Source organism: Oncorhynchus mykiss, chromosome 5, assembly GCF_013265735.2.
Source record: "Oncorhynchus mykiss isolate Arlee chromosome 5, USDA_OmykA_1.1, whole genome shotgun sequence".
Classification (NCBI taxonomy): Eukaryota; Metazoa; Chordata; class Actinopteri; order Salmoniformes; family Salmonidae; genus Oncorhynchus; species Oncorhynchus mykiss.
Genome location: NC_048569.1, coordinates 96,463,867 through 96,490,160, shown reverse-complemented (window position 1 = coordinate 96,490,160; position 26,294 = coordinate 96,463,867). Strand labels below are relative to the sequence as shown.

The 26,294-nt window shown below is 46.1% G+C and overlaps 2 protein-coding genes across 7 annotated transcripts in view; both read right to left on the bottom strand.

The window, feature by feature from the left end:
• The window catches only part of ryk (receptor like tyrosine kinase), a 144,903-nt gene extending 129,662 nt beyond the window's left edge, over positions 1 to 15,241 (bottom strand). Inside the window, exon 1 of one of the 3 annotated variants that reach the window (XM_036978933.1) lies at positions 14,502 to 15,241. In XM_036978933.1, coding sequence (XP_036834828.1) covers positions 14,502 to 14,730 — 229 coding nt within the window. In that variant the 5' untranslated portion in view covers positions 14,731 to 15,241. The remainder of the gene's footprint in view (positions 1 to 14,501) is intronic. The other 2 variants (XM_036978931.1, XM_036978932.1) reach the window with 2 other exon arrangements.
• A 4,999-nt stretch (positions 15,242 to 20,240) lies between these two features.
• sned1 (sushi, nidogen and EGF-like domains 1) overlaps positions 20,241 to 26,294 on the bottom strand; it is a 135,521-nt gene continuing 129,467 nt past the window's right edge. For all 4 annotated transcript variants that reach the window (XM_036978927.1, XM_036978928.1, XM_036978929.1 and 1 more), the window contains 2 exons: positions 20,500 to 20,579; positions 20,241 to 20,405 (listed from right to left, as the gene is read on the bottom strand). In XM_036978927.1, the coding sequence (XP_036834822.1) occupies positions 20,380 to 20,405; positions 20,500 to 20,579 (106 nt within the window). In that variant the 3' untranslated portion in view covers positions 20,241 to 20,379. The remainder of the gene's footprint in view (positions 20,406 to 20,499; positions 20,580 to 26,294) is intronic.

Below are 26,294 nucleotides of genomic sequence, written 5' to 3'. Positions count from 1 at the left end.
TAGTTGGGGGTGTTTGGGGTAGACCATCTTGTCAACATATGGGGTGTTTGGACCTCATTAGCATACCAACCTTAGTAATAAATTACACCTCTTTTAAAACTTCTGTGTAAGAGACCCCCCCCCCCCCCCCCCTCCACACAGATGGTCTTCTGTATAAGAGACCCCCCCCTACACACAGACGGTCTTCTATATAAGAGACCCCCACCCCCCCTCCACACAGACGGTCTTCTGTATAAGAGGCCCCCCCCCCCTCCACACAGACGGTCTTCTATATAAGAGACCCCCCCCGCCACACAGACGGTCTTCTATATAAGAGACCCCCCCCCCTCCACACAGACGGTCTTCTATATAAGAGACCCCCCCGTCCACACAGACGGTCTTCTATATAAGAGACCCCCACCCCCCCTCCACACAGACGGTCTTCTGTATAAGGTATAAGAGACCCCCACCCCCCCTCCACACAGATGGTCTTCTGTATAAGAGACCCCCCCCCTTCCACACAGATGGTCTTCTGTATAAGAGACCCCCCCCCTCCACACAGATGGTCTTCTGTATAAGAGACCCCCCCCCCCCTCCACACAGACGGTCTTCTATATAAGAGACCCCCCCCGCCACACAGACGGTCTTCTATATAAGAGACCCCCCCCCGCCACACAGACGGTCTTCTATATAAGAGACCCCCCCCCCTCCACACAGACGGTCTTCTATATAAGAGACCCCCCCGTCCACACAGACAGTCTTCTATATAAGAGACCCCCACCCCCCCTCCACACAGACGGTCTTCTATATAAGAGACCCCCCCCGCCACACAGACGGTCTTCTATATAAGAGACCCCCCCCCGCCACACAGACGGTCTTCTATATAAGAGACCCCCCCCCCTCCACACAGACGGTCTTCTATATAAGATACCCCCCCGTCCACACAGACGGTCTTCTGTATAAGAGACCCCCCCCCCCCCCCCCGTCCACACAGATGGTCTTCTGTATAAGAGAACCCCCCCCCATCAGTCCTAATACCAACCAGGGGAGTGAGAGATTAGCGCTAGTGGTCAGAGGCTGGGGTCAGAGGCTGGGGTCAGAGGCTGGGGTCAGAGGCTGGGGTCAGAGGCAGTAAAACACTTTCAGATGGGACTCCACTTCCAGGTCAACTTCACAGAGCTGCTGCCTGAGGTGCTGGTGGGAGAGCTGGTCAGTGTTCATTTGATTTGGAAATTGATTTGAAGAGGCTCTATGGTGAAACATCAAGCCACAACAGGCTAGTATTATGAGAATTTAGAAACCACAAACACGTGTGGGCGCACACACAGATCTGCAGAACACATACACAGATCTGCAGGACACACACACAGATCTGCAGGACACACACACAGATCTGCAGGACACACACACAGATCTGCAGGACGGACACACACACAGATCTGCAGGTCACACACACACACAGATCTGCAGGTCACACACACACACAGATCTGCAGGTCACACACACACACAGATCTGCAGGTCACACACACACACAGATCTGCAGGTCACACACACACACAGATCTGCAGGTCACACACACACACAGATCTGCAGGTCACACACACACACACAGATCTGCAGGTCACACACACACAGATCTGCAGGTCACACACACACACACAGATCTGCAGGTCACACACACACACACACACAGATCACACACACAGATCTGCAGGTCACACACATTTACACACAGATCTGCAGGTTACACACATTTACACACAGATCTGCAGGTCACACACATACACACACAGATCTGCAGGTCACACACATACACACACAGATCTGCAGGTCACACACACACAGCTGATAATGAATCTGCTGATGAAAAGTTCATTTTCAATAAATAAGGGTATTTCCATGTTTTTCCTTCTGCTTGTTCATGTGGACGTTTCTTAAAATGGGGAAAATGAATGACCGGTCTTCTTTCTTAATCTACTTTTACTAGTTTCTAGAGTGCTGGGGATCCGAGTCTGTCCAGAGGACACCAGGAGGAGATGGGGATCCGAGTCTGTCCAGAGGACACCAGGAGGAGATGGGGATCCGAGTCTGTCCAGAGGACACCAGGAGGAGATGGGGATCCGAGTCTGTCCAGAGGACACCAGGAGGAGATGGGGATCCGAGTCTGTCCAGAGGACACCAGGAGGAGATGGGGATCCGAGTCTGTCCAGAGGACACCAGGAGGAGATGGGGATCCGAGTCTGTCCAGAGGACACCAGGAGGAGATGGGGATCCGAGTCTGTCCAGAGGACACCAGGAGGAGATGGGGATCCGAGTCTGTCCAGAGGACACCAGGAGGAGATGGGGATCCGAGTCTGTCCAGAGGACACCAGGAGGAGATGGGGATCCGAGTCTGTCCAGAGGACACCAGGAGGAGATGGGGATCTCTTTAGCCCCACCAGACGAGGGGGGTGGAGAAGAGAGGAGAGAACGCCAGGTGAAGCACCCAGTGTCAAACAGAAGGATTTACGAGACAAGTCACCAGCCTGACTGTCAGTCATGTGGGAAAACAATTAGTGATGCTGCGGTCTGTGTCGAAGCCTGGAGGAAAAGCCCGGGTTCCCTTTAAGAGGTCTGGTTCTCTGAAGGTTATGTCTGGGTCTGGTTCTCTGAAGGTTATGTCTGGGTCTGGTTCTCTGAAGGCTATGTCTGGGTGCCTTTAAGAGATCTGGTTCTCTGAAGGTTATGTCTGGGTCTGGTTCTCTGAAGGCTATGTCTGGGTCTGGTTCTCTGAAGGCTATGTCTGGGTGCCTTTAAGAGATCTGGTTCTCTGAAGGTTATGTCTGGGTCTGGTTCTCTGAAGGCTATGTCTGGGTGCCTTTAAGAGGTCTGGTTCTCTGAAGGTTATGTCTGGTTCTCTGAAGGTTATGTCTGGGTCTAGTTCTCTGAAGGCTATGTCTGGGTCTGGTTCTCTGAAGGCTATGTCTGGGTCTGGTTCTCTGAAGGCTATGTCTGAGTCTGGTTCTCTGAAGGCTATGTCTGGGTGCCTTTAAGAGGTCTGGTTCTCTGAAGGTTATGTCTGGTTCTCTGAAGGTTATGTCTGGGTCTGGTTCTCTGAAGGCTATGTCTGGGTGCCTTTAAGAGGTCTGGTTCTCTGAAGGTTATGTCTGGTTCTCTGAAGGTTATGTCTGGGTCTGGTTCTCTGAAGGCTATGTCTGGGTGCCTTTAAGAGATCTGGTTCTCTGAAGGTTATGTCTGGGTCTGGTTCTCTGAAGGCTATGTCTGGGTCTGGTTCTCTGAAGGCTATGTCTGGGTCTGGTTCTCTGAATGCTATGTCTGGGTGCCTTTAAGAGATCTGGTTCTCTGAAGGTTATGTCTGGTTCTCTGAAGGTTATGTCTGGGTCTGGTTCTCTGAAGGCTATGTCTGGGTCAGGTTCTCTGAAGGCTATGTCTGGGTCTGGTTCTCTGAAGGCTATGTCTGGGTCTGGTTCTCTGAAGGCTATGTCTGGGTCTGGTTCTCTGAAGGCTATGTCTGGGTCTGGTTCTCTGAATGCTATGTCTGGGTGCCTTTAAGAAGTCTGGTTCTCTGAAGGTTATGTCTGGTTCTCTGAAGGTTATGTCTGGGTCTGGTTCTCTGAAGGCTATGTCTGGGTGCCTTTAAGAGGTCTGGTTCTCTGAAGGTTATGTCTGGTTCTCTGAAGGTTATGTCTGGGTCTGGTTCTCTGAAGGCTATGTCTGGGTGCCTTTAAGAGATCTGGTTCTCTGAAGGTTATGTCTGGGTCTGGTTCTCTGAAGGTTATGTCTGGGTCTGGTTCTCTGAAGGCTATGTCTGGGTCTGGTTCTCTGAATGCTATGTCTGGGTGCCTTTAAGAGATCTGGTTCTCTGAAGGTTATGTCTGGTTCTCTGAAGGTTATGTCTGGGTCTGGTTCTCTGAAGGCTATGTCTGGGTCAGGTTCTCTGAAGGCTATGTCTGGGTCTGGTTCTCTGAAGGCTATGTCTGGGTGCCTTTAAGAGATCTGGTTCTCTGAAGGTTATGTCTGGGTCTGGTTCTCTGAAGGCTATGTCTGGGTCTGGTTCTCTGAAGGTTATGTCTGGGTCTGTTTCTCTGAAGGCTATGTCTGGGTGCCTTTAAGAGGTCTGGTTCTCTGAAGGTTATGTCTGGTTCTCTGAAGGCTATGTCTGGGTGCCTTTAAGAGGTCTGGTTCTCTGAAGGCTATGTCTGGGTCTGGTTCTCTGAAGGCTATGTCTGGGTCTGGTTCTCTGAAGGCTATGTCTGGGTCTGGTTCTCTGAAGGCTATGTCTGGGTCTGGTTCTCTGAAGGCTATGTCTGGGTCTGGTTCTCTGAAGGCTATGTCTGGGTGCCTTTAAGAGGTCTGGTTCTCTGAAGGTTATGTCTGGTTCTCTGAAGGTTATGTCTGGGTCTAGTTCTCTGAAGGCTATGTCTGGGTCTGGTTCTCTGAAGGCTATGTCTGGGTCTGGTTCTCTGAAGGCTATGTCTGAGTCTGGTTCTCTGAAGGCTATGTCTGGGTGCCTTTAAGAGGTCTGGTTCTCTGAAGGTTATGTCTGGTTCTCTGAAGGTTATGTCTGGGTCTGGTTCTCTGAAGGCTATGTCTGGGTGCCTTTAAGAGGTCTGGTTCTCTGAAGGTTATGTCTGGTTCTCTGAAGGTTATGTCTGGGTCTGGTTCTCTGAAGGCTATGTCTGGGTGCCTTTAAGAGATCTGGTTCTCTGAAGGTTATGTCTGGGTCTGGTTCTCTGAAGGCTATGTCTGGGTCTGGTTCTCTGAAGGCTATGTCTGGGTCTGGTTCTCTGAATGCTATGTCTGGGTGCCTTTAAGAGATCTGGTTCTCTGAAGGTTATGTCTGGTTCTCTGAAGGTTATGTCTGGGTCTGGTTCTCTGAAGGCTATGTCTGGGTCAGGTTCTCTGAAGGCTATGTCTGGGTCTGGTTCTCTGAAGGCTATGTCTGGGTCTGGTTCTCTGAAGGCTATGTCTGGGTGCCTTTAAGAGGTCTGGTTCTCTGAAGGTTATGTCTGGTTCTCTGAAGGCTATGTCTGGGTCTGGTTCTCTGAAGGCTATGTCTGAGTCTGGTTCTCTGAAGGCTATGTCTGGGTGCCTTTAAGAGGTCTGGTTCTCTGAAGGTTATGTCTGGTTCTCTGAAGGTTATGTCTGGGTCTAGTTCTCTGAAGGCTATGTCTGGGTCTGGTTCTCTGAAGGCTATGTCTGGGTCTGGTTCTCTGAAGGCTATGTCTGAGTCTGGTTCTCTGAAGGCTATGTCTGGGTGCCTTTAAGAGGTCTGGTTCTCTGAAGGTTATGTCTGGTTCTCTGAAGGTTATGTCTGGGTCTGGTTCTCTGAAGGCTATGTCTGGGTGCCTTTAAGAGGTCTGGTTCTCTGAAGGTTATGTCTGGTTCTCTGAAGGTTATGTCTGGGTCTGGTTCTCTGAAGGCTATGTCTGGGTGCCTTTAAGAGATCTGGTTCTCTGAAGGTTATGTCTGGGTCTGGTTCTCTGAAGGCTATGTCTGGGTCTGGTTCTCTGAAGGCTATGTCTGGGTCTGGTTCTCTGAATGCTATGTCTGGGTGCCTTTAAGAGATCTGGTTCTCTGAAGGTTATGTCTGGTTCTCTGAAGGTTATGTCTGGGTCTGGTTCTCTGAAGGCTATGTCTGGGTCAGGTTCTCTGAAGGCTATGTCTGGGTCTGGTTCTCTGAAGGCTATGTCTGGGTCTGGTTCTCTGAAGGCTATGTCTGGGTCTGGTTCTCTGAAGGCTATGTCTGGGTCTGGTTCTCTGAAGGCTATGTCTGGGTCTGGTTCTCTGAAGGTTATGTCTGGGTCTGGTTCTCTGAAGGCTATGTCTGGGTCTGGTTCTCTGAAGGCTATGTCTGGGTCTGGTTCTCTGAAGGCTATGTCTGGGTCTGGTTCTCTGAAGGCTATGTCTGGGTCTGGTTCTCTGAAGGCTATGTCTGGGTGCCTTTAAGAGGTCTAGTTCTCTCTCTTTATCCCTAGAGGGATTCTCCTCATGACATGATGGCTCCATTTTTTTAAGTTATCCAAAAGAAAAGACAAGAGAAAATAGAATCCCAAAACAACCTTACTCCCAAATAACTGACTAGAACGTGCAATGCTCTGAATATGTGTCCATATATATTTATTTTATATAACCATGATTCCATAACAATCCATTCCTTTTAGTAAACAGCAGGCGGTGTGTGTTAAAGAGAGTGATTATATATATATATATATATATAGACCTGATCGCAACCCAGGCTTTGTGCCAACCTGAAAGGCACCAGAGACTTTTGACAAACAAAGAGCTCATCCTGGGGCTAACACTCAGCCCAGGACTACCACTGTTGAAAGGACTGCGTAAAAACACCCATTGTAAATGGGCCTCTAGTGAGCAGCTGCATTTCAACCAAACTGGCCAAGTAATATTGGCCTGCCGTACAGTTCTCTGGTTGTTCACCTGGCTAGGTAATATTGGCCCACCGTACAGTTCTCTGGTTGTTCACCTGGCTAGGTAATATTGGCCCACCGGACAACAACACTAGAGGTGGGACACACTACCAGGCTAGTGGACAACAACACTAGAGGTGGGACACACTACCAGGCTAGTGGGACAACAACACTAGAGGTGGGACACACTACCAGGCTAGTGGACAACAACACTAGAGGTGGGACACACTACCAGGCTAGTGGACAACAACACTAGAGGTGGGACACACTACCAGGCTAGTGGGACAACAACACTAGAGGTGGGACACACTACCAGGCTAGTGGACAACAACACTAGAGGTGGGACACACTACCAGGCTAGTGGACAACAACACTAGAGGTGGGACACACTACCAGGCTAGTGGACAACAACACTAGAGGTGGGACACACTACCAGGCTAGTGGACAACAACACTAGAGGTGGGACACACTACCAGGCTAGTGGACAACGACACTAGAGGTGGGACACACTACCAGGCTAGTGGACAACAACACTAGAGGTGGGACACACTACCAGGCTAGTGGACAACAACACTAGAGGTGGGGCACACTACCAGGCTAGTGGACAACAACACTAGAGGTGGGGCACACTACCAGGCTAGTGGACAACAACACTAGAGGTGGGACACACTACCAGGCTAGTGGACAACAACACTAGAGGTGGGACACACTACCAGGCTAGTGGACAACAACACTAGAGGTGGGGCACACTACCAGGCTAGTGGACAACAACACTAGAGGTGGGACACACTACCAGGCTAGTGGACAACAACACTAGAGGTGGGGCACACTACCAGGCTAGTGGACAACAACACTAGAGGTGGGACACACTACCAGGCTAGTGGACAACAACACTAGAGGTGGGACACACTACCAGGCTAGTGGACAACAACACTAGAGGTGGGGCACACTACCAGGCTAGTGGACAACAACACTAGAGGTGGGACACACTACCAGGCTAGTGGACAACAACACTAGAGGTGGGACACACTACCAGGCTAGTGGACAACAACACTAGAGGTGGGGCACACTACCAGGCTAGTGGACAACAACACTAGAGGTGGGGCACACTACCAGGCTAGTGGACAACAACACTAGAGGTGGGGCACACTACCAGGCTAGTGGACAACAACACTAGAGGTGGGTAGAAGGGCTGTAAGTGTATGTAGAAATGTATGTCACTGACTGAGTCTTTGTCCCATCTCTGTGGCAGTGTTACCTGTAGGTACTTTAGAGAAGACCCTGGTACACTGCCTGACAGACGTACTTCTAGAAAGCACCTCCGAGGGAACCTGCCTTATCCCTTTCACAGTTAGAATACAGCTGGATTTGATTTTACCAAAACAAAAAAAAAAACCTCATGTTTTCTCTACCAGGAGACGGAGAACGCAACCATACAGGACTAACCAAATTTGACAACCTCCCTTTCAGCCTGATGTGAGACAATCCAGATGGCCTAGCATCAACAAGGAGAAGTGTTTTCTAAAACTGTGGCCATATTACAGTACATAGGCCTATGTCTCACGTAACTATCGTCATATTACACTACGTAGGCCTATGTCTCACATAACTATCGTCATATTACACTACTTAGGCCTATGTCTCACGTAACTATCACCATATTACACTACTTAGGCCTATGTCTTATGAATGTAACTATCACCATATTACACTACTTAGGCCTATGTCTCACGTAACTATCACCATATTACACTACTTAGGCCTATGTCTTATGAATGTAACTATCACCATATTACACTACTTAGGCCTATGTCTCACGTAACTATCACCACATTACACTACTTAGGCCTATGTCTTATGAATGTAACTATCACCATATTACACTACTTAGGCCTATGTCTCACGTAACTATCACCATATTACACTACTTAGGCCTATGTCTCACGTAACTATCGTCATATTACACTACGTAGGCCTATGTCTCACATAACTATCGTCATATTACACTACTTAGGCCTATGTCTCACGTAACTATCACCATATTACACTACTTAGGCCTATGTCTTATGAATGTAACTATCACCATATTACACTACTTAGGCCTATGTCTCACGTAACTATCACCATATTACACTACTTAGGCCTATGTCTTATGAATGTAACTATCACCATATTACACTACTTAGGCCTATGTCTCACGTAACTATCACCACATTACACTACTTAGGCCTATGTCTTATGAATGTAACTATCACCATATTACACTACTTAGGCCTATGTCTCACGTAACTATCACCATATTACACTACTTAGGCCTATGTCTTATGAATGTAACTATTACCGTACTTATTGATTGAGGCGATCGGGGAGAAACGTGCCCTCTCCTGTAAATGCTCAGAGCAGCAAGACTCCGTCTCCAACGTTGTTTACATGGTGTGTCAGCTCCAGGGATCGGAGCAGACTGACTGTAATGTAAATACAGCCAATCATGTTCCCCCATTCAAAAAGCAGCAGAGAAATCTGAGACACGACCGGGGTGTACTCATTCAGTCCAAACCGTTGCTAACAGTTGCTAACGGGAAAAAAATAATAATAATTCAGGTAGGTCCCTCCACATTCTGTTTGCTTCCGTTTGGGTTTCTAGTGAATACTTACTTGCACATCATCATACGCACATCTATCACTCCAGTGTTAATTTGCTAAATTGTAATTACTTCACTACTATGGCCTATTTATTGCCTTTACCTCCTTACTCCATTTGCACACACTGTATATAGACTTATTGTATTATTGACTGTATGCTTGTTTATTCCATGTGTAACTCTGTGGGGTTGTCTGTGTCACACTGCTTTGCTTTATCTTGGCCAGGTCGCAGTTGTACTGCAGACAGAGATGAGAGGAGAAAAGAGAGCGCATTTTAATTGTGCCGTTAGAACGCTGACCGTGGACATTTTGCCTGACAAATAACCTCGACCCCAAAATGTCATGACCATCACAGCCCTAATGTGGTTCTACTTCCCCATATCCTACCCAACTCCTGCAGCCGCTAGCTACTCTGTGACTCCTGCAGCCGCTAGCTACTCCGTGACTCCTGCAGCCGCTAGCTACTCCGTGACTCCTGCAGCCGCTAGCTACTCCGTGACTCCTGCAGCCGCTAGCTACTCTGTGACTCCTGCAGCCGCTAGCTACTCTGTGACTCCTGCAGCCGCTAGCTACTCTGTGACTCCTGCAGCCGCTAGCTACTCTGTGACTCCTGCAGCCGCTAGCTACTCTGTGACTCCTGCAGCCGCTAGCTACTCTGTGACTCCTGCAGCCGCTAGCTACTCTGTGACTCCTGCAGCCGCTAGCTACTCTGTGACTCCTGCAGCCGCTAGCTACTCTGTGACTCCTGCAGCCGCTAGCTACTCTGTGACTCCTGCAGCCGCTAGCTACTCTGTGACTCCTGCAGCCGCTAGCTACTCTGTGACTCCTGCAGCCGCTAGCTACTCTGTGACTCCTGCAGCCGCTAGCTACTCTGTGACTCCTGCAGCCGCTAGCTACTCTGTGACTCCTGCAGCCGCTAGCTACTCTGTGACTCCTGCAGCCGCTAGCTACTCTGTGACTCCTGCAGCCGCTAGCTACTCTGTGACTCCTGCAGCCGCTAGCTACTCTGTGACTCCTGCAGCCGCTAGCTACTCTGTGACTCCTGCAGCCGCTAGCTACTCTGTGACTCCTGCAGCCGCTAGCTACTCTGTGACTCCTGCAGCCGCTAGCTACTCTGTGACTCCTGCAGCCGCTAGCTACTCTGTGACTCCTGCAGCCGCTAGCTACTCCGTGACTCCTGCAGCCGCTAGCTACTCTGTGACTCCTGTGAATCCTGCAGCAAAGTGAGTCTGATAAGTATCTGTAAAATGAATTACAGAGCTTTGGAGACCCCAGAGAGAAGGAGAGGAAACGTCTGAGAGGGATGAGTGGAAAGCAGGAACACACGTCTTCTCTATTGGAGTCCAGGGTCAGAGAGAGGAGACGAGAGGGTTTTACTGTTGATCTCAGGTCTAAGCATACTCCTTATTCAACAAGTGTCTGGTAGGATCGATATCTGGTAGCTGTGCTTGCTACGCCGACCAGTTTTGGTGAAAAACAATCACTTCTTGTGGAAAAACCTAAATAAAGAAGTCCTATTTTTAACGGAATGAATTCAATATGCAGCCAGAAAACTATTGAATATTTTTTTTAGTCCAACCTCGAGATGACCCCAAAATGGCACCCTATTCCCAAAATGGCATCCTATTCCCTTTGTAGTACACTACTTTTGACCAGGGCCCATTGAGCACCATGTAGGGAATAGGCTGCCATTTAGGACATAACCCCATGATAAAAAGGCGGGAGCTCCTGATGTTAATGTGATATCTATGTAGCGGAACAGAAGCCCAACTCTAGGTCCGTTCCCCAAAGGATCACAGTCCCTTACAAATCACCCTTTCATTCTCAGTCACTAAATCTGCACAATCACTTTGCTTGCTGCCTAGAGAGGCAGCACCTGTTACCTAAACAAAGGTGAAATAGCCATGGCAGAAGTAGTCTGGGTACCAGTCTGTTTTGCTATAGTTTCACTCCTTGACACGCCTGTTATGCTAAACGTTTCCATATGACAGAGTACAAGGAGTGGAATATTAGCTAAAACAGATTGGTACCCAGGCTGTCAGAAGGATATGCTGCTGCAGGATTCACAGAGTGGCTAGCTGCTGCAGGAGTCACAGAGTAGCTAGCTGCTGCAGGAGTCACAGAGTAGCTAGCTGCTGCAGGAGTCACAGAGTGGCTAGCTGCTGCAGGATTCAGAGAGTAGCTAGCTGCTGCAGGAGTCACAGAGTAGCTAGCTGCTGCAGGAGTCACAGAGTAGCTAGCGGCTGCAGGAGTCACAGGAGTTGGGTAGGATATGGGGAAGTAGAACCACATTAGGGCTGTGATGGTCATGACATTTTGGGGTCGAGGTTATTTGTCAGGCAAAATGTCCACGGTCAGCGTTCTAACGGCACAATTAAAATGCGCTCTATTTTATTCCTCTCATCTCTGTCAGCAGTGGTCAGGCAGAGATAGAACAAGGAGCCAGATGTTTCACCGGATGTATAAATCTGGTAGTCTCAGTACCAGTCTCTTTAGCTAAATAGACTGGTACTCAGGCTAACATGCGACTCCTTTGCCAAAGAGACTGCTGCAAATCTCAACGTTCAATATACGGCCGGATTTACAGCTCAGTTGCTGACCGGCGATTGGTAACGGTAATATTTTCCACGATAACGTTGCGGGTGTGGGTGCACATTTGGCGCAATATAGAATTAGAATGTTATGAAAAACAGACAATATCGCTAGGGCTTGCTGCGGTCAATCCCCTTATGAAAAACAGACAATATCGCTAGGGCTTGCTGCGGTCAATCCCCTTATGAAAAACAGACAATATCGCTAGGGCTTGCTGCGGTCGATCCCCTTATGAAAAACAGACAATATCGCTAGGGCTTGCTGCGGTCGATCCCCTTATGAAAAACAGACAATATCGCTAGGGTTTTCTGCAGTCAATCCCTTGTGAGAAGGCTGTGTCAATCCAAGAGCATTTTGCTCAAAAGTGACTAAAGAGGACTCAGTAATAGAGAGAAATAATGACACAGAAAATTAGCCAACAAGATTCAAAAAACACTCAGTCGCATCCCATTTATGAGAGGAATACATCATGATATGCTTACATTTTTACCATTTTGTTATGCTTATATCAGTTATATCATCTGTCCCTTTCTCTTAAAATATCTAGCCAGGGGTCTCCAAGAGTGGCCCAGAGGTCAACGGCGTTGCATCGCAGTGCTTGAGGGGTCACTACATCCCTGGGTTCGCTCCCAGGCTATGTCTCCGGGAGATCCATAAGGCGGAGCACATATTGCCCAGCGTCGCCCGGGTTAGGGGAGGGTTTGGCCGGCCGGGATTCCCTTGTCCCATTATGCGCAAGCGACTCCTTGCGCTCTAGCTGACTTTGGTCGGCAGCAAGACAGTGGTTCCTCCTGACACCTTTGGTGCTTCCGGGTTAAACGAGCAGTGTGTCAAGAAGCAGTGCATGTTGGCAGGGTCGTGTTTCAGAGAACGCATAGCTCTTGACCTTCGCCTCTCCCAAATCTGTAGAGTTGCAGCAATGGGACAAGACCAATTGGAAATCACAAAATTGGGGAGATAAAAAAGGGGGTACCCCCAAAAAATGTTAAATTATTATCTTTTAAACATCTAAAAACATTTAACATTTTCTAAAAAACCTTTATTTAACTAGGCAAGTCAGTTAAGAACAAATTCTTATTTACAATGACGGCCTAGGAACAGTGGGTTAACTGCCTTGTTCAGGGGCAGAACGACAGATTTTTACCTTGTCAACTCGGGGATTTGATCTTGCAACCTTTCGGTTAACTAGTCCAACGCTCTAACCACTAGGCTACCTGCCGCCCAGTCTAGCAAGAGCATAAGGAAGTACAACTACAGATAATGTTACAGCAAGGGGTATTCAACCAGGGGGTCCACAAAAACAGATATTTTATTTAAGTACTTTAAAAAATGTAATTTAAAAAAAGTTATATATTTCTATGTTATGAATATTAGCAACAGAATAAAACATTTTAAATAACATACCAACTGTAGAAACAAGGGTAATGTTCTTCATAATGTCAACTTTATTTCTCAACTCCTAATCTTTTTACACTCGTTGGAGCTAATTATACTCCCTGAAGTATCTGCATAGGGTTTGAAGCCATGAGTACAATGCCGCTGGCTGCTGGTAAAGCTTTCTTGACTTGGACATGATTTTTTTCCATCACACGGCTAACCTTTGTTTAACCAGCTGCTACTAGACCACATGTGTTAGGAGTTGGCCTTTCTAGCTAATAGGCAGTTAAGAGTTTACACTTCTTCCAATTATAATGTGGGGAGGTCAAAATAATAAAACCAGCCTCAAGTGAAGTCCATCTGTGAATCCCAAATGGGACCAAGTCCATCCCAAATGGGACCAAGTCCATATTACCAGAGGCTGTTAGAGCTTCTCTCCGCTCCAACGTTTATTCTCTCCTTTCCTTGTGGAAATGGTTGCTCCAGCAAAAAAGGCCTAGTTTTGCCGTGGCACTCACTACGATAATGACTGCTTCCAAACTGCTACCCGTCCCACCTTCTAGTGCATATCTCTAGCTAGCTAACAAACCCCCATATTAAAAACATCCAATGAACAGGATGGCTGTTGTTTTTGCACTAGTGATATAATGGTTATTACACTGGTAGTCAGAACATAGGCATAGCCTAATTTCAGTAACAACACAAACACAAAGAACAGTCAGTCAAACAGGACCCCATTGAATGTTCATTAAACAGCATAGAAGCTAGGCCATCGCCTACTGTTCATGCAATGGGTTCATATGGCTCATGTGAGTATGGACATACCATTATGTGATGGTTTAACAAGATCTCAGATTCATTTTTTTCTTTAAATATACTTCTAAGAAGTGAATGCATGAGTTTGGCTTAGAATGCGTGTAACCTGGACTCGCTGGTCTGTTCAGTCCTGGGGGGGGGGGGGGGGGGGGGGGGGTCCTGTTTCCATCCCGCATAGTAGGTGTCGGGATGCACATTACATTGTGTGATAGCCAATATACCATATATATATTATTACCGTAAGTGATGCGTTAACGTTCAGATCGAGCGTCATTTACCCTGTCCAGAAGACACTACCGTCAATAGGCTCTGAAAGGTTGTTACCGTCTATGAATGAGTTAACGTTACTCGGGAAAGAAAACCACTTCCTCAGCGGTCCATATTGTTTGGACTCACCTGAAGTTATTACCTAACCGGTGTAGCTTAGCTGGTTAACGTTAGCTAACTAGTTAGTTAGACAGTTTGCTTTACAAGCAGTCCGGAGTATACAGTACACCCTCACAACACACACCAGTACCACATACATGTAAAACTAACCCCTATGCCCGATACCTAACTAAATAGTTATGATTAAAATGAGCGAACAGCTAACCAACTGCTAGCTAGTTAGCTGTTTTTTAAATGAAGTCCTTCATAAAATATATGTATATGTGTGTGTGCTTACCCAAAAGCTTGCTGACCTCCTCCTCACTCATGTAGACGTTGACACTGGGGTGGTTGTTGATGTCCAGAGCAGAGACAGTGCTAATGCTGGGGTTGGCGAGACACAAGGTCCCTTCCAGCAACAGCAGGAAAAAGAAACCCCCGAGTCGCCACTGAACCCAAGGTGTCCAGCGTCGACACACCGACGGGTTACCACAGCGGAGAACCAGTCCCCGTTGCCCCAACAACATTACAGTTGTAGCTGTTAGCTGTTGTGTTTCTTCACGAGTTGGGATTTTCTTACACTTTTTTTTTTTTCATCCGTAGCTCAAAAGTTAATTCCTAAAAGGAAACTATTTGATGTTTAAACGATCATTTTTTTTGTTTTTGTTAGGAGTTTAGCCGTTTTTCTTGATAGTTGATTAGCTAGCTAACTGATTAGCCGAACAAGCTAACTTCGACCAGACTCGACCGTTTGGTTTGTTGGTTCTTGTCAAGTTTGTAAATGTTTAAATACAATTCTAGATTCGCAATCTTTTACACGTATTCTATTACTTTGATCTATTTCATTTTAGAAAATATAAATAGTTCAGATTTTCCACGACTATACTATCTTTTCATGGTCCGTTCTTCCACCTGTGTGAAGCTAGCCACAATAGTGAACTTCTTCTTCTTCTTTGGGGTTGGCGGATCACATCCGATTTAAAGGTGCACACACCACCACCTACAACATTAAAGTGGAAGGCCAGTCACGGCCTATCTACATGAAATTCTCTTCATTATTCCTGTTCCTAAAAAGGAGAAAAAAAATACACCACAAACTAACCCTACACCTATATAACACTATTTCATAACAATCACCACCCCATAAACTGTTCTGCAGTAAAATCTTATACACCCAGGTAATTCACTGCAGCTGCCACCTACACTCATTAAAAACCCACTACCCCATTCCACTACTTTGAACCTATTTGTTCCTGCACCGTGCCAACGACCTGGAAGGACGGGACACCACCACTCAACACACCCTGTAACCCTTCTGAAGTCAAAATCTCATATACCAAAATAGTTCTCTGCAGCTTCCACCACAACATCTATTTTCTGTGATTTACATTGCATTTCTGTGGTACAGTTGATAACCATTGCTATGAACTCTTAAGAAGCATATATCACTCGTTGGCCTATCCCTCTGTGCTGGCACAGATCTACTACTCACAGGGATCCTCTCAGGATCCCTCACCCTTGACCCATCCTCCTCTACTTTCTTCACTGCCTCAGCATACAACACCTGCACTACCCTGACTCTGGCCACTTCAACCTGCATCTCTCGCTCCAAACACTTCCGATCGCTAGTAACATGGAGCGGCAGGGTAGCCTAGTAGTTAGAGCTTTGGGCCAGCTGACAAGGTAAAAATATGTTGTTCTGCCCCTGAACAAGACAGTTAAGCCGTCATTGTAAATAAGAATTTGTTCTTAACTACCTTGCCTAGTTAAATAAAGTGTTTTTTTTTTTTTAAACACGAGCGCCCCTACAGTTGACATACACAACTTTATCCACCGGAACTATACAATTCTCTGTCCCATGCCCTCCCGCATACTTCCCAAATAGTGGATTGAGTGGTTCGCTTTCAAAATAAAAGTCCCCCAAAAGAAAGTGATTCAAACGGATATAAATATTGGAATCATTCCATATTTGAACTAGTTGTTATATGAATTCAACAAAAGACAATAATTTGTTAATTTGACACAAAACAAGTAAACATAAGTTGAAAATGTACCGAGGATGTAGTAGAATTGCATTGTGAGCATACTTATGTTTACTGTACAACCTAACCTAGGGATGTTGCACCCATGAAATGGGGTATCAGCCTACTCGGTGACACTCACAAAACAGAACTCTGTACAGTTTACACAAATATTATAGCATTAGCTCTTATTGTGGGACTCTGAAAAAAACTGTGTGAAATGAGACACTAAGCATACAGCCTACAGTGGGCATTGAACATATAGTACAAATTGGATGTGTACAGCCTAAATTAGAGACGGTGCACCCTTTGAAATGGGCTATCATTCTACTCAGTGACACTCACAGAACACAACTTTGTAAAGATGACATGAAACACAAAATGAAACCTCTGAGATTCAAGCAATCTACAGTACATGTGAAGGCAGGTTGCTTTCTGTTGTCATGTCCATCTCTACTAGTAATGTCTGGATAGAGGTACATGTGGAGGCAGGTTGCTTTCTGTTGTCATGTCCATCTCTACTAGTAATGTCTGGATAGAGGTACATGTGGAGGCAGGTTGCTTTCTGTTGTCATGTCTGTTGTCATGTCTGGATAGAGGTACATTACTAGGTTGCTTTCTGTTGTCATGTCCAGCTCTACTAGTAATGTCTGCTGTGCATGGATTACATAGCTGTGATGAATGTTGCCGGTTTATTTTTTGCACATGATACACGTCCCACTCTGTTGGGTTATTTGCTGTGCAAGGTAGCCTTTGGTCCCATCATCTTGAATATCTACCTAAGTTCAAGGATGAGCTCTTTCCTATTCTTGCCGTAAACATCTGCCTTGTTTTCACACTGATTATCCATAGCTTTAACACGCTGAATGTTTCACCCTGGTTTTCTTTGTCCTGCAATAAGAGCTAAAGACACTAAAACTCTACACAGTTGTGTTCTGTGAGTGTTACTGAGTTGGCTGATGCCCCATTTCATCCATAGGTTAGGTTGTTTAGTGCATATAAAGATCATCCCCCCCCCCCCCCCATGCAATCATAAAGTCTACTACATCCACAGTGCGATTTCAACAGATTTTTTTTGTTGTGTCAAATTAACAAATGATTGTATTTTGTTACATGTATTTAACATTCTGATCTCATTTAGCATGATCTATTCCAAATATGGCATGATGATTCTAATATTTGTGTCCGTTTCAATCACTTTCAAATCGGGGACTTTTATTCTGAAGGTGAACCGCAAATTGCACTAGTGTAGTTAATCGTTATTGTGGCTAGAGTCACACAGGTCGTTCTACCTTCCCTTTGCAATCTCAGATTTCATCGGAAAGAGGAGGGTTCTGGGGAGGGAGGCAAAGAGGGGTGCGTGTGTGCCTATACCATAGAGAAAAATAGAGGACTCTAGCGGCCAAAAGTCCACTTAGCATGGGCAGCGCCATTGAGGGCTTCCACCATTTTAATGTAGTCGATTTGGTGGGGCTTCCAACTTCACTGGTTGATCCCTCCTGGTGTCCCACATAACAGTGTTGATTCCGTCACTCGCCCCAACCCTGGGCTTGAACCAGGAACCCTCTGAACACATTAACAACTGCCTCCCACAAAGTGTCGTTACCTATCGCTCCACAAAAGCTGCGGTCCTTGCAGAGCAAGGGAAACAACTACTTCAAGGTCTCAGAGAGAGTGATGTCAAAGATTGAAACACTACTAGTTGCACGCTGCTAACTAGCTAGCCATTTCTCACTGGTTAAAACCCAGTTGAAGTGATGTCCAACCGGGTCATTAGGAGGGATGAGCCAATCGTGAATATGTCCTACTTCAAAATGGAGGTAGCCTCAACGGCGCTGCCCGTGCTGTCACCTACGCTATAATGGCACAGATACAAAGATGAGTTCTCTATCTATCTCTATGGCCTATTCATCAGCAGTGTGTGCACAATGATGACAAGATGCATAGTCTGGGAAGCACACGTCTTCAAATTTCAGAGGGGGGGAAACCTGAATGGAAGCTTTCGAGCGTGCAGAGGAGATGAATGGTAATTTACAACGTCTACTTTGTAAAAGGAGACATAAAACAAGTTATATTGAACAGCATAATGGGCTCTCATATAACAAACAGCATAAGGGGTTCTCATATAACAAACAACGAGCAATACTGAACAGCATAATGTGTTCCAACTACATTACAGGTGTGTGGTTAAGATGTTGTTTGGCCTAAACAGATCTGTTTAGCCTGTTTCCTTAATAAATAAAAAAAAGACCCATTTTGCTTAATTAGACTATAACTTAAATAAAATCAGAGACTATCCAAAATATGATCACATTGATACAATATAGACACCTCGTGGTGGGTTACTATGCAATGCATGCAGAGAACTCATATGCAATCTCCAAATAGACGCCCTACCCTTTCCAATTATCGAGTCTACTTTGTTTCACATTAAAAAAAATCTGTAAGTTTTAGACATTCAATGCACAATGAAATTGTACATACAGATGAAATAAAAACATGCCACAAAAGTACATTTGAACATTTATTTATTATAATTAAAATGTGAACCTAGAAAACAGCCTATAAACACTATTTACATGATAGCTAGCAGTGACGTTGGTTTTAGAGTCTAGAACCATAAAAACATACACTTATTTTCCAGTAGTGATTGTTGTCGTTGTTGTTGTTGTTTTGGCCGCTGAGGGAAAACGGTTGAATCTTTTGGGGGGGGGGGGGGGGGGGCATTGTAAGACCATGGTAAAGCAATCAATCCATATTTTAGATAGCGTTTGCTTGTGATAAAACAGACAGTCCTACTATACACATTTTCCTGAGCTGAGAGACTAAACCGATAACATGGAAGTGATGAGGTATGTATCATGTTTGGATTTTACTCTGGTCAGGACTGTTTCTAGTACATTTCATTATTGATGAGCAGCCAATTCTCATTGTTCCAGTTGGTTGCTTGATAGTCTTTACTCAAGCTGGGGCTACAACAGGCCAATCTCTGGACAACAGGGGTCGTCCAACAGGCCAATCCCTGGGCAACATGTGTCATCCAACAGGCCAATCCCTGGGCAACATGGGTCATCCTACAACAGGGGTCATCCAACCGGCCAATCTCTGGACAACATGGGTCATCCTACAACAGGGGTCATCCAACAGGCCAATCTCTGGACAACATGGGTCATCCTACAACAGGGGTCATCCAACAGGCCAATCTCTGGACAACAGGGGTCATCCAACAGGCCAATCTCTGGACAACATGGGTCATCCTACAACAGGGGTCATCCAACAGGCCAATCTCTGGACAACATGGGTCATCCTACAACATGGGTCATCCTACAACAGGGGTCATCTTACAACAGGGGTCATCCAACAGGCCAATCTCTGGACAACATGGGTCATCCAACAACAGGGGTCATCCAACAACAGGGGTCATCCTACAACAGGGGTCATCCTACAACAGGGGTCATCCTACAACAGGGGTCATCCTACAACAGGGGTCATCCTACAACAGGGGTCATCCTACAACATGGGTCATCCTACAACAGGGGTCATCCTACAACAGGGGTCATCCTACAACAGGGGTCATCCTACAACAGGGGTCATCCTACAACAGGGATCATCTAAGTGTGTTTTATTTCTCATGTTTTTATTTTCTTATTTTATCTCTGCATCATTGAGGAAAAAGCTTGTAAGTCAGTCATTATTTCACTGTGAGGTCTATCTACACCTGTTGGTTAAGGGCTGGTCAGTCAGCATTTCACTGTAGGGTCTATCTACACCTGTTGGTTAAGGGCTGATCAGTCAGCATTTCACTGTGAGGTCTATCTACACCTGTTGGTTAAGGGCTGGTCAGTCAGTATTTCACTGTGAGGTCTATCTACACCTGTTGGTTAAGGGCTGGTCAGTCAGTATTTCACTGTGAGGTCTACACCTGTTGGTTAAGGGCTGGTCAGTCAGCATTTCACTGTGAGGTCTATCTATACCTGTTGGTTAAGGGCTGGTCAGTCTGCATTTCACTGTGAGGTCTATCTACACCTGTTGGTTAAGGGCTGGTCAGTCAGTATTTCACTGTGAGGTCTACACCTGTTGGTTAAGGGCTGGTCAGTCAGTATTTCACTGTGAGGTCTACACCTGTTGGTTAAGGGCTAGAATAAAAACCAACCATTATGATTGGCTGTTGGTTCTTCTGTCTGTTGAAACAAGAGAAAACAAGAGGATTGTTATTATATTTGAATGACTTCCTGCAGTACAGTAATATCCTCCATTCACATTGTTGTAACTCACCGGGACTTTTCTTGGGCAGCGGTGGTTCACAGATCTCTCGATAACAAACATCCTGCTGCACTTTAAACGTCCTTTTGTACCTGGGGAGCACATATCAAATTAACTTGTATTAGTCGCATGCACTGAATACAACAGGTGTAGTAGACCTCACAGTGAAATGCTGAATACAACAGGTGTAGTAGACCTTACAGTGAAATGCTGAATACAACAGGTGTAGTAGACCTTACAGTGAAATGCTGAATACAACAGGTTTAGTAGACCTCACAGTGAAATGCTGAATACAGCAGGTGTAGTATACCTTACAGTGAAATGCTGAATACAACAGGTGTAGTAGACCTCACAGTGAAATGCTGAATACAGCAGGTGTAGTAGACCTTACAGTGAAATGCTGAATACAACAGGTGTAGTAGACCTTACAGTGAAATGCTGAATACAACAGGTGTAGTAGACCTTACAGTGAAATGCTGAATACAACAGGTGTAGTAGACCTTACAGTGAAATGCTGAATACAACAGGTGTAGTAGACCTTACAGTGAAATGCTGAATACAACAGGTGTAGTAGACCTTACAGTGAAATGCTGAATACAACAGGTGTAGTAGACCTTACAGTGAAATGCTGAATACAACAGGTGTAGTAGACCTTACAGTGAAATGCTGAATACAACAGGTGTAGTAGACCTTACAGTGAAATGCTGAATACAACAGGTGTAGTAGACCTTACAGTGAAATGCTGAATACAACAGGTGTAGTAGACCTTACAGTGAAATGCTGAATACAACAGGTGTAGTAGACCTTACAGTGAAATGCTGAATACAACAGGTGTAGTAGACCTCACAGTGAAATGCTGAATACAACAGGTGTAGTAGACCTTACAGTGAAATACTGAATACAACAGGTGTAGTAGACCTTACAGTGAAATGCTGAATACAACAGGTGTAGTAGACCTTACAGTGAAATGCTGAATACAACAGGTGTAGTAGACCTTACAGTGAAATGCTGAATACAACAGGTGTAGTAGACCTTACAGTGAAATGCTGAATACAACAGGTGTAGTAGACATTACAGTGAAATGCTGAATACAACAGGTGTAGTAGACCTTACAGTGAAATGCTGAATACAACAGGTGTAGTAGACCTTACAGTGAAATACTGAATACAACAGGTGTAGTAGACCTTACAGTGAAATGCTGAATACAACAGGTGTAGTAGACCTTACAGTGAAATGCTGAATACAACAGGTGTTACAAGCCCTTTAACCAACAATGCAGTTTTCACAGGGGGTACCGGTACAGAGTCAATGTGGAGGCTATATACAGGGTATTACGGTACAGAGTCAATGTGGAGGCTATATACAGGGTGTTACAGTACAGAGTCAATGTGGAGGCTATATACAGGGTGTTACGGTACAGAGTCAATGTGGAGGCTATATGCAGGGTATTACGGTACAGAGTCAATGTGGAGGCTATATACAGGGTATTACGGTACAGAGTCAATGTGGAGGCTATATACAGGGTGTTACAGTACAGAGTCAATGTGGAGGCTATATACAGGGTGTTACGGTACAGAGTCAATGTGGAGGCTATATACAGGGTGTTACGGTACAGAGTCAATGTGGAGGCTATATACAGGGGGTACCAGTACAGAGTCAATGTGGAGGCTATATACAGGGGGTACCAGTACAGAGTCAATGTGGAGGCTATATACAGGGGGTACCAGTACAGAGTCAATGTGGAGGCTATATACAGGGGGTACCAGTACAGAGTCAATGTGGAGGCTATATACAGGGGGTACCGGTACAGAGTCAATGTGGAGGCTATATACAGGGGGTACCGGTACAGAGTCAATGTGGAGGCTATATACAGGGTATTACGGTACAGAGTCAATGTGGAGGCTATATACAGGGTATTACGGTACAGAGTCAATGTGGAGGCTATATACAGGGTGTTACGGTACAGAGTCAATGTGGAGGCTATATACAGGGTATTACGGTACAGAGTCAATGTGGAGGCTATATACAGGGTATTACGGTACAGAGTCAATGTGGAGGCTATATACAGGGGGTACCGGTACAGAGTCAATGTGGAGGCTATATACAGGGGGTACCGGTACAGAGTCAATGTGGAGGCTATATACAGGGGGTACCGGTACAGAGTCAATGTGGAGGCTATATACAGGGGGTACCGGTACAGAGTCAATGTGGAGGCTATATACAGGGTATTACGGTACAGAGTCAATGTGGAGGCTATATACAGGGTATTACGGTACAGAGTCAATGTGGAGGCTATATACAGGGTGTTACGGTACAGAGTCAATGTGGAGGCTATATACAGGGGGTACCAGTACAGAGTCAATGTGGAGGCTATATACAGGGTATTACGGTACAGAGTCAATGTGGAGGCTATATACAGGGTGTTACGGTACAGAGTCAATGTGGAGGCTATATACAGGTGGTACCGGTACAGAGTCAATGTGGAGGCTATATACAGGGGGTACCGGTACAGAGTCAATGTGGAGGCTATATACAGGGGGTACTGGTACAGAGTCAATGTGGAGGCTATATACAGGGTGTACCGGTACAGAGTCAATGTGGAGGCTATATACAGGGTATTACGGTACAGAGTCAATGTGGAGGCTATATACAGGGGGTACCAGTACAGAGTCAATGTGGAGGCTATATACAGGGGGTACCGGTACAGAGTCAATGTGGAGGCTATATACAGGGGGTACCGGTACAGAGTCAATGTGGAGGCTATATACAGGGTATTACGGTACAGAGTCAATGTGGAGGCTATATACAGGGTATTACGGTACAGAGTCAATGTGGAGGCTATATACAGGGTGTTACGGTACAGAGTCAATGTGGAGGCTATATACAGGGTATTACGGTACAGAGTCAATGTGGAGGCTATATACAGGGTATTACGGTACAGAGTCAATGTGGAGGCTATATACAGGGGGTACCGGTACAGAGTCAATGTGGAGGCTATATACAGGGGGTACCGGTACAGAGTCAATGTGGAGGCTATATACAGGGGGTACCGGTACAGAGTCAATGTGGAGGCTATATACAGGGGGTACCGGTACAGAGTCAATGTGGAGGCTATATACAGGGTATTACGGTACAGAGTCAATGTGGAGGCTATATACAGGGTATTACGGTACAGAGTCAATGTGGAGGCTATATACAGGGTGTTACGGTACAGAGTCAATGTGGAGGCTATATACAGGGGGTACCAGTACAGAGTCAATGTGGAGGCTATATACAGGGTATTACGGTACAGAGTCAATGTGGAGGCTATATACAGGGTGTTACGGTACAGAGTCAATGTGGAGGCTATATACAGGTGGTACCGGTACAGAGTCAATGTGGAGGCTATATACAGGGGGTACCGGTACAGAGTCAATGTGGAGGCTATATACAGGGGGTACTGGTACAGAGTCAATGTGGAGGCTATATACAGGGTGTACCGGTACAGAGTCAATGTGGAGGCTATATACAGGGTATTACGGTACAGAGTCAATGTAGAGGCTATATACGGGGTATTACGGTACAGAGTCAATGTGGAGGCTATATACAGGGGGTACCGGTACAGAGTCAATGTGGAGGCTATATACAGGGTATTACGGTACAGAGTCAATGTGGAGGCTATATACAGGGTATTACGGTACAGAGTCAATGTGGAGGCTATATACAGGGGGTACCGGTACAGAGTCAATGTGGAGGCTATATACAGGGGGTACCGGTACAGAGTCAATGTGGAGGCTATATACAGGGGGTACCGGTACAGAGTCAATGTGGAGGCTATATACAGGGTGTTACAGTACAGAGTCAATGTGGAGGCTATATACAGGGTATTACGGTACAGAGTCAATGTGGAGGCTATATACAGGGGGTACCGGTACAGAGTCAATGTGGAGGCTATATACAGGGGGTACTTGTACAGAGTCAATGTGGAGGCTATATACAGGGGGTACCAGTACAGAGTCAATGTGGAGGCTTTATACAGGGGGTACCGGTACAGAGTCAATGTGGAGGCTATATACAGGGTATTACGGTACAGAGTCAATGTGGAGGCTATATACAGGGGGTACCGGTACAGAGTCAATGTGGAGGCTATATACAGGGGGTACCGGTACAGAGTCAATGTGGAGGCTATATACAGGGTGTACCGGTACAGAGTCAATGTGGAGGCTATATACAGGGTATTACAGTACAGAGTCAATGTGGAGGCTATATACAGGGTATTACGGTACAGAGTCAATGTGGAGGCTATATACAGGGTGTTACAGTACAGAGTCAACGTGGAGGCTATATACAGGGTGTTACAGTACAGAGTCAATGTGGAGGCTATATACAGGGGGTACCGGAACAGAGTCAATGTGGAGGCTATATACAGGGTGTTACAGTACAGAGTCAACGTGGAGGCTATATACGGGGTATTACGGTACAGAGTCAATGTGGAGGCTATATACAGGGGGTACCGGTACAGAGTCAATGTGGAGGCTATATACAGGGGGTACCGGTACAGAGTCAATGTGGAGGCTATATACAGGGTGTTACAGTACAGAGTCAATGTGGAGGCTATATACAGGGTATTACGGTACAGAGTCAATGTGGAGGCTATATACAGGGGGTACCGGTACAGAGTCAATGTGGAGGCTATATACAGGGGGTACTGGTACAGAGTCAATGTGGAGGCTATATACAGGGGGTACCAGTACAGAGTCAATGTGGAGGCTTTATACAGGGGGTACCGGTACAGAGTCAATGTGGAGGCTATATACAGGGTATTACGGTACAGAGTCAATGTGGAGGCTATATACAGGGGGTACCGGTACAGAGTCAATGTGGAGGCTATATACAGGGGGTACCGGTACAGAGTCAATGTGGAGGCTATATACAGGGGGTACCGGTACAGAGTCAATGTGGAGGCTATATACAGGGTATTACGGTACAGAGTCAATGTGGAGGCTATATACAGGGGGTACCAGTACAGAGTCAATGTGGAGGCTATATACAGGGGGTACCGGTACAGAGTCAATGTGGAGGCTATATACAGGGGGTACCGGTACAGAGTCAATGTGGAGGCTATATACAGGGTGTACCGGTACAGAGTCAATGTGGAGGCTATATACAGGGTATTACGGTACAGAGTCAATGTGGAGGCTATATACAGGGTATTACGGTACAGAGTCAATGTGGAGGCTATATACAGGGTGTTACAGTACAGAGTCAACGTGGAGGCTATATACAGGGTGTTACAGTACAGAGTCAACGTGGAGGCTATATACAGGGGGTACCGGTACAGAGTCAATGTGGAGGCTATATACAGGGGGTACCGGTACAGAGTCAATGTGGAGGCTATATACAGGGGGTACCGGTACAGAGTCAATGTGGAGGCTATATACAGGGTGTTACAGTACAGAGTCAATGTGGAGGCTATATACAGGGTATTACGGTACAGAGTCAATGTGGAGGCTATATACAGGGGGTACCGGTACAGAGTCAATGTGGAGGCTATATACAGGGGGTACTGGTACAGAGTCAATGTGGAGGCTATATACAGGGGGTACCAGTACAGAGTCAATGTGGAGGCTTTATACAGGGGGTACCGGTACAGAGTCAATGTGGAGGCTATATACAGGGTATTACGGTACAGAGTCAATGTGGAGGCTATATACAGGGGGTACCGGTACAGAGTCAATGTGGAGGCTATATACAGGGGGTACCGGTACAGAGTCAATGTGGAGGCTATATACAGGGTGTACCGGTACAGAGTCAATGTGGAGGCTATA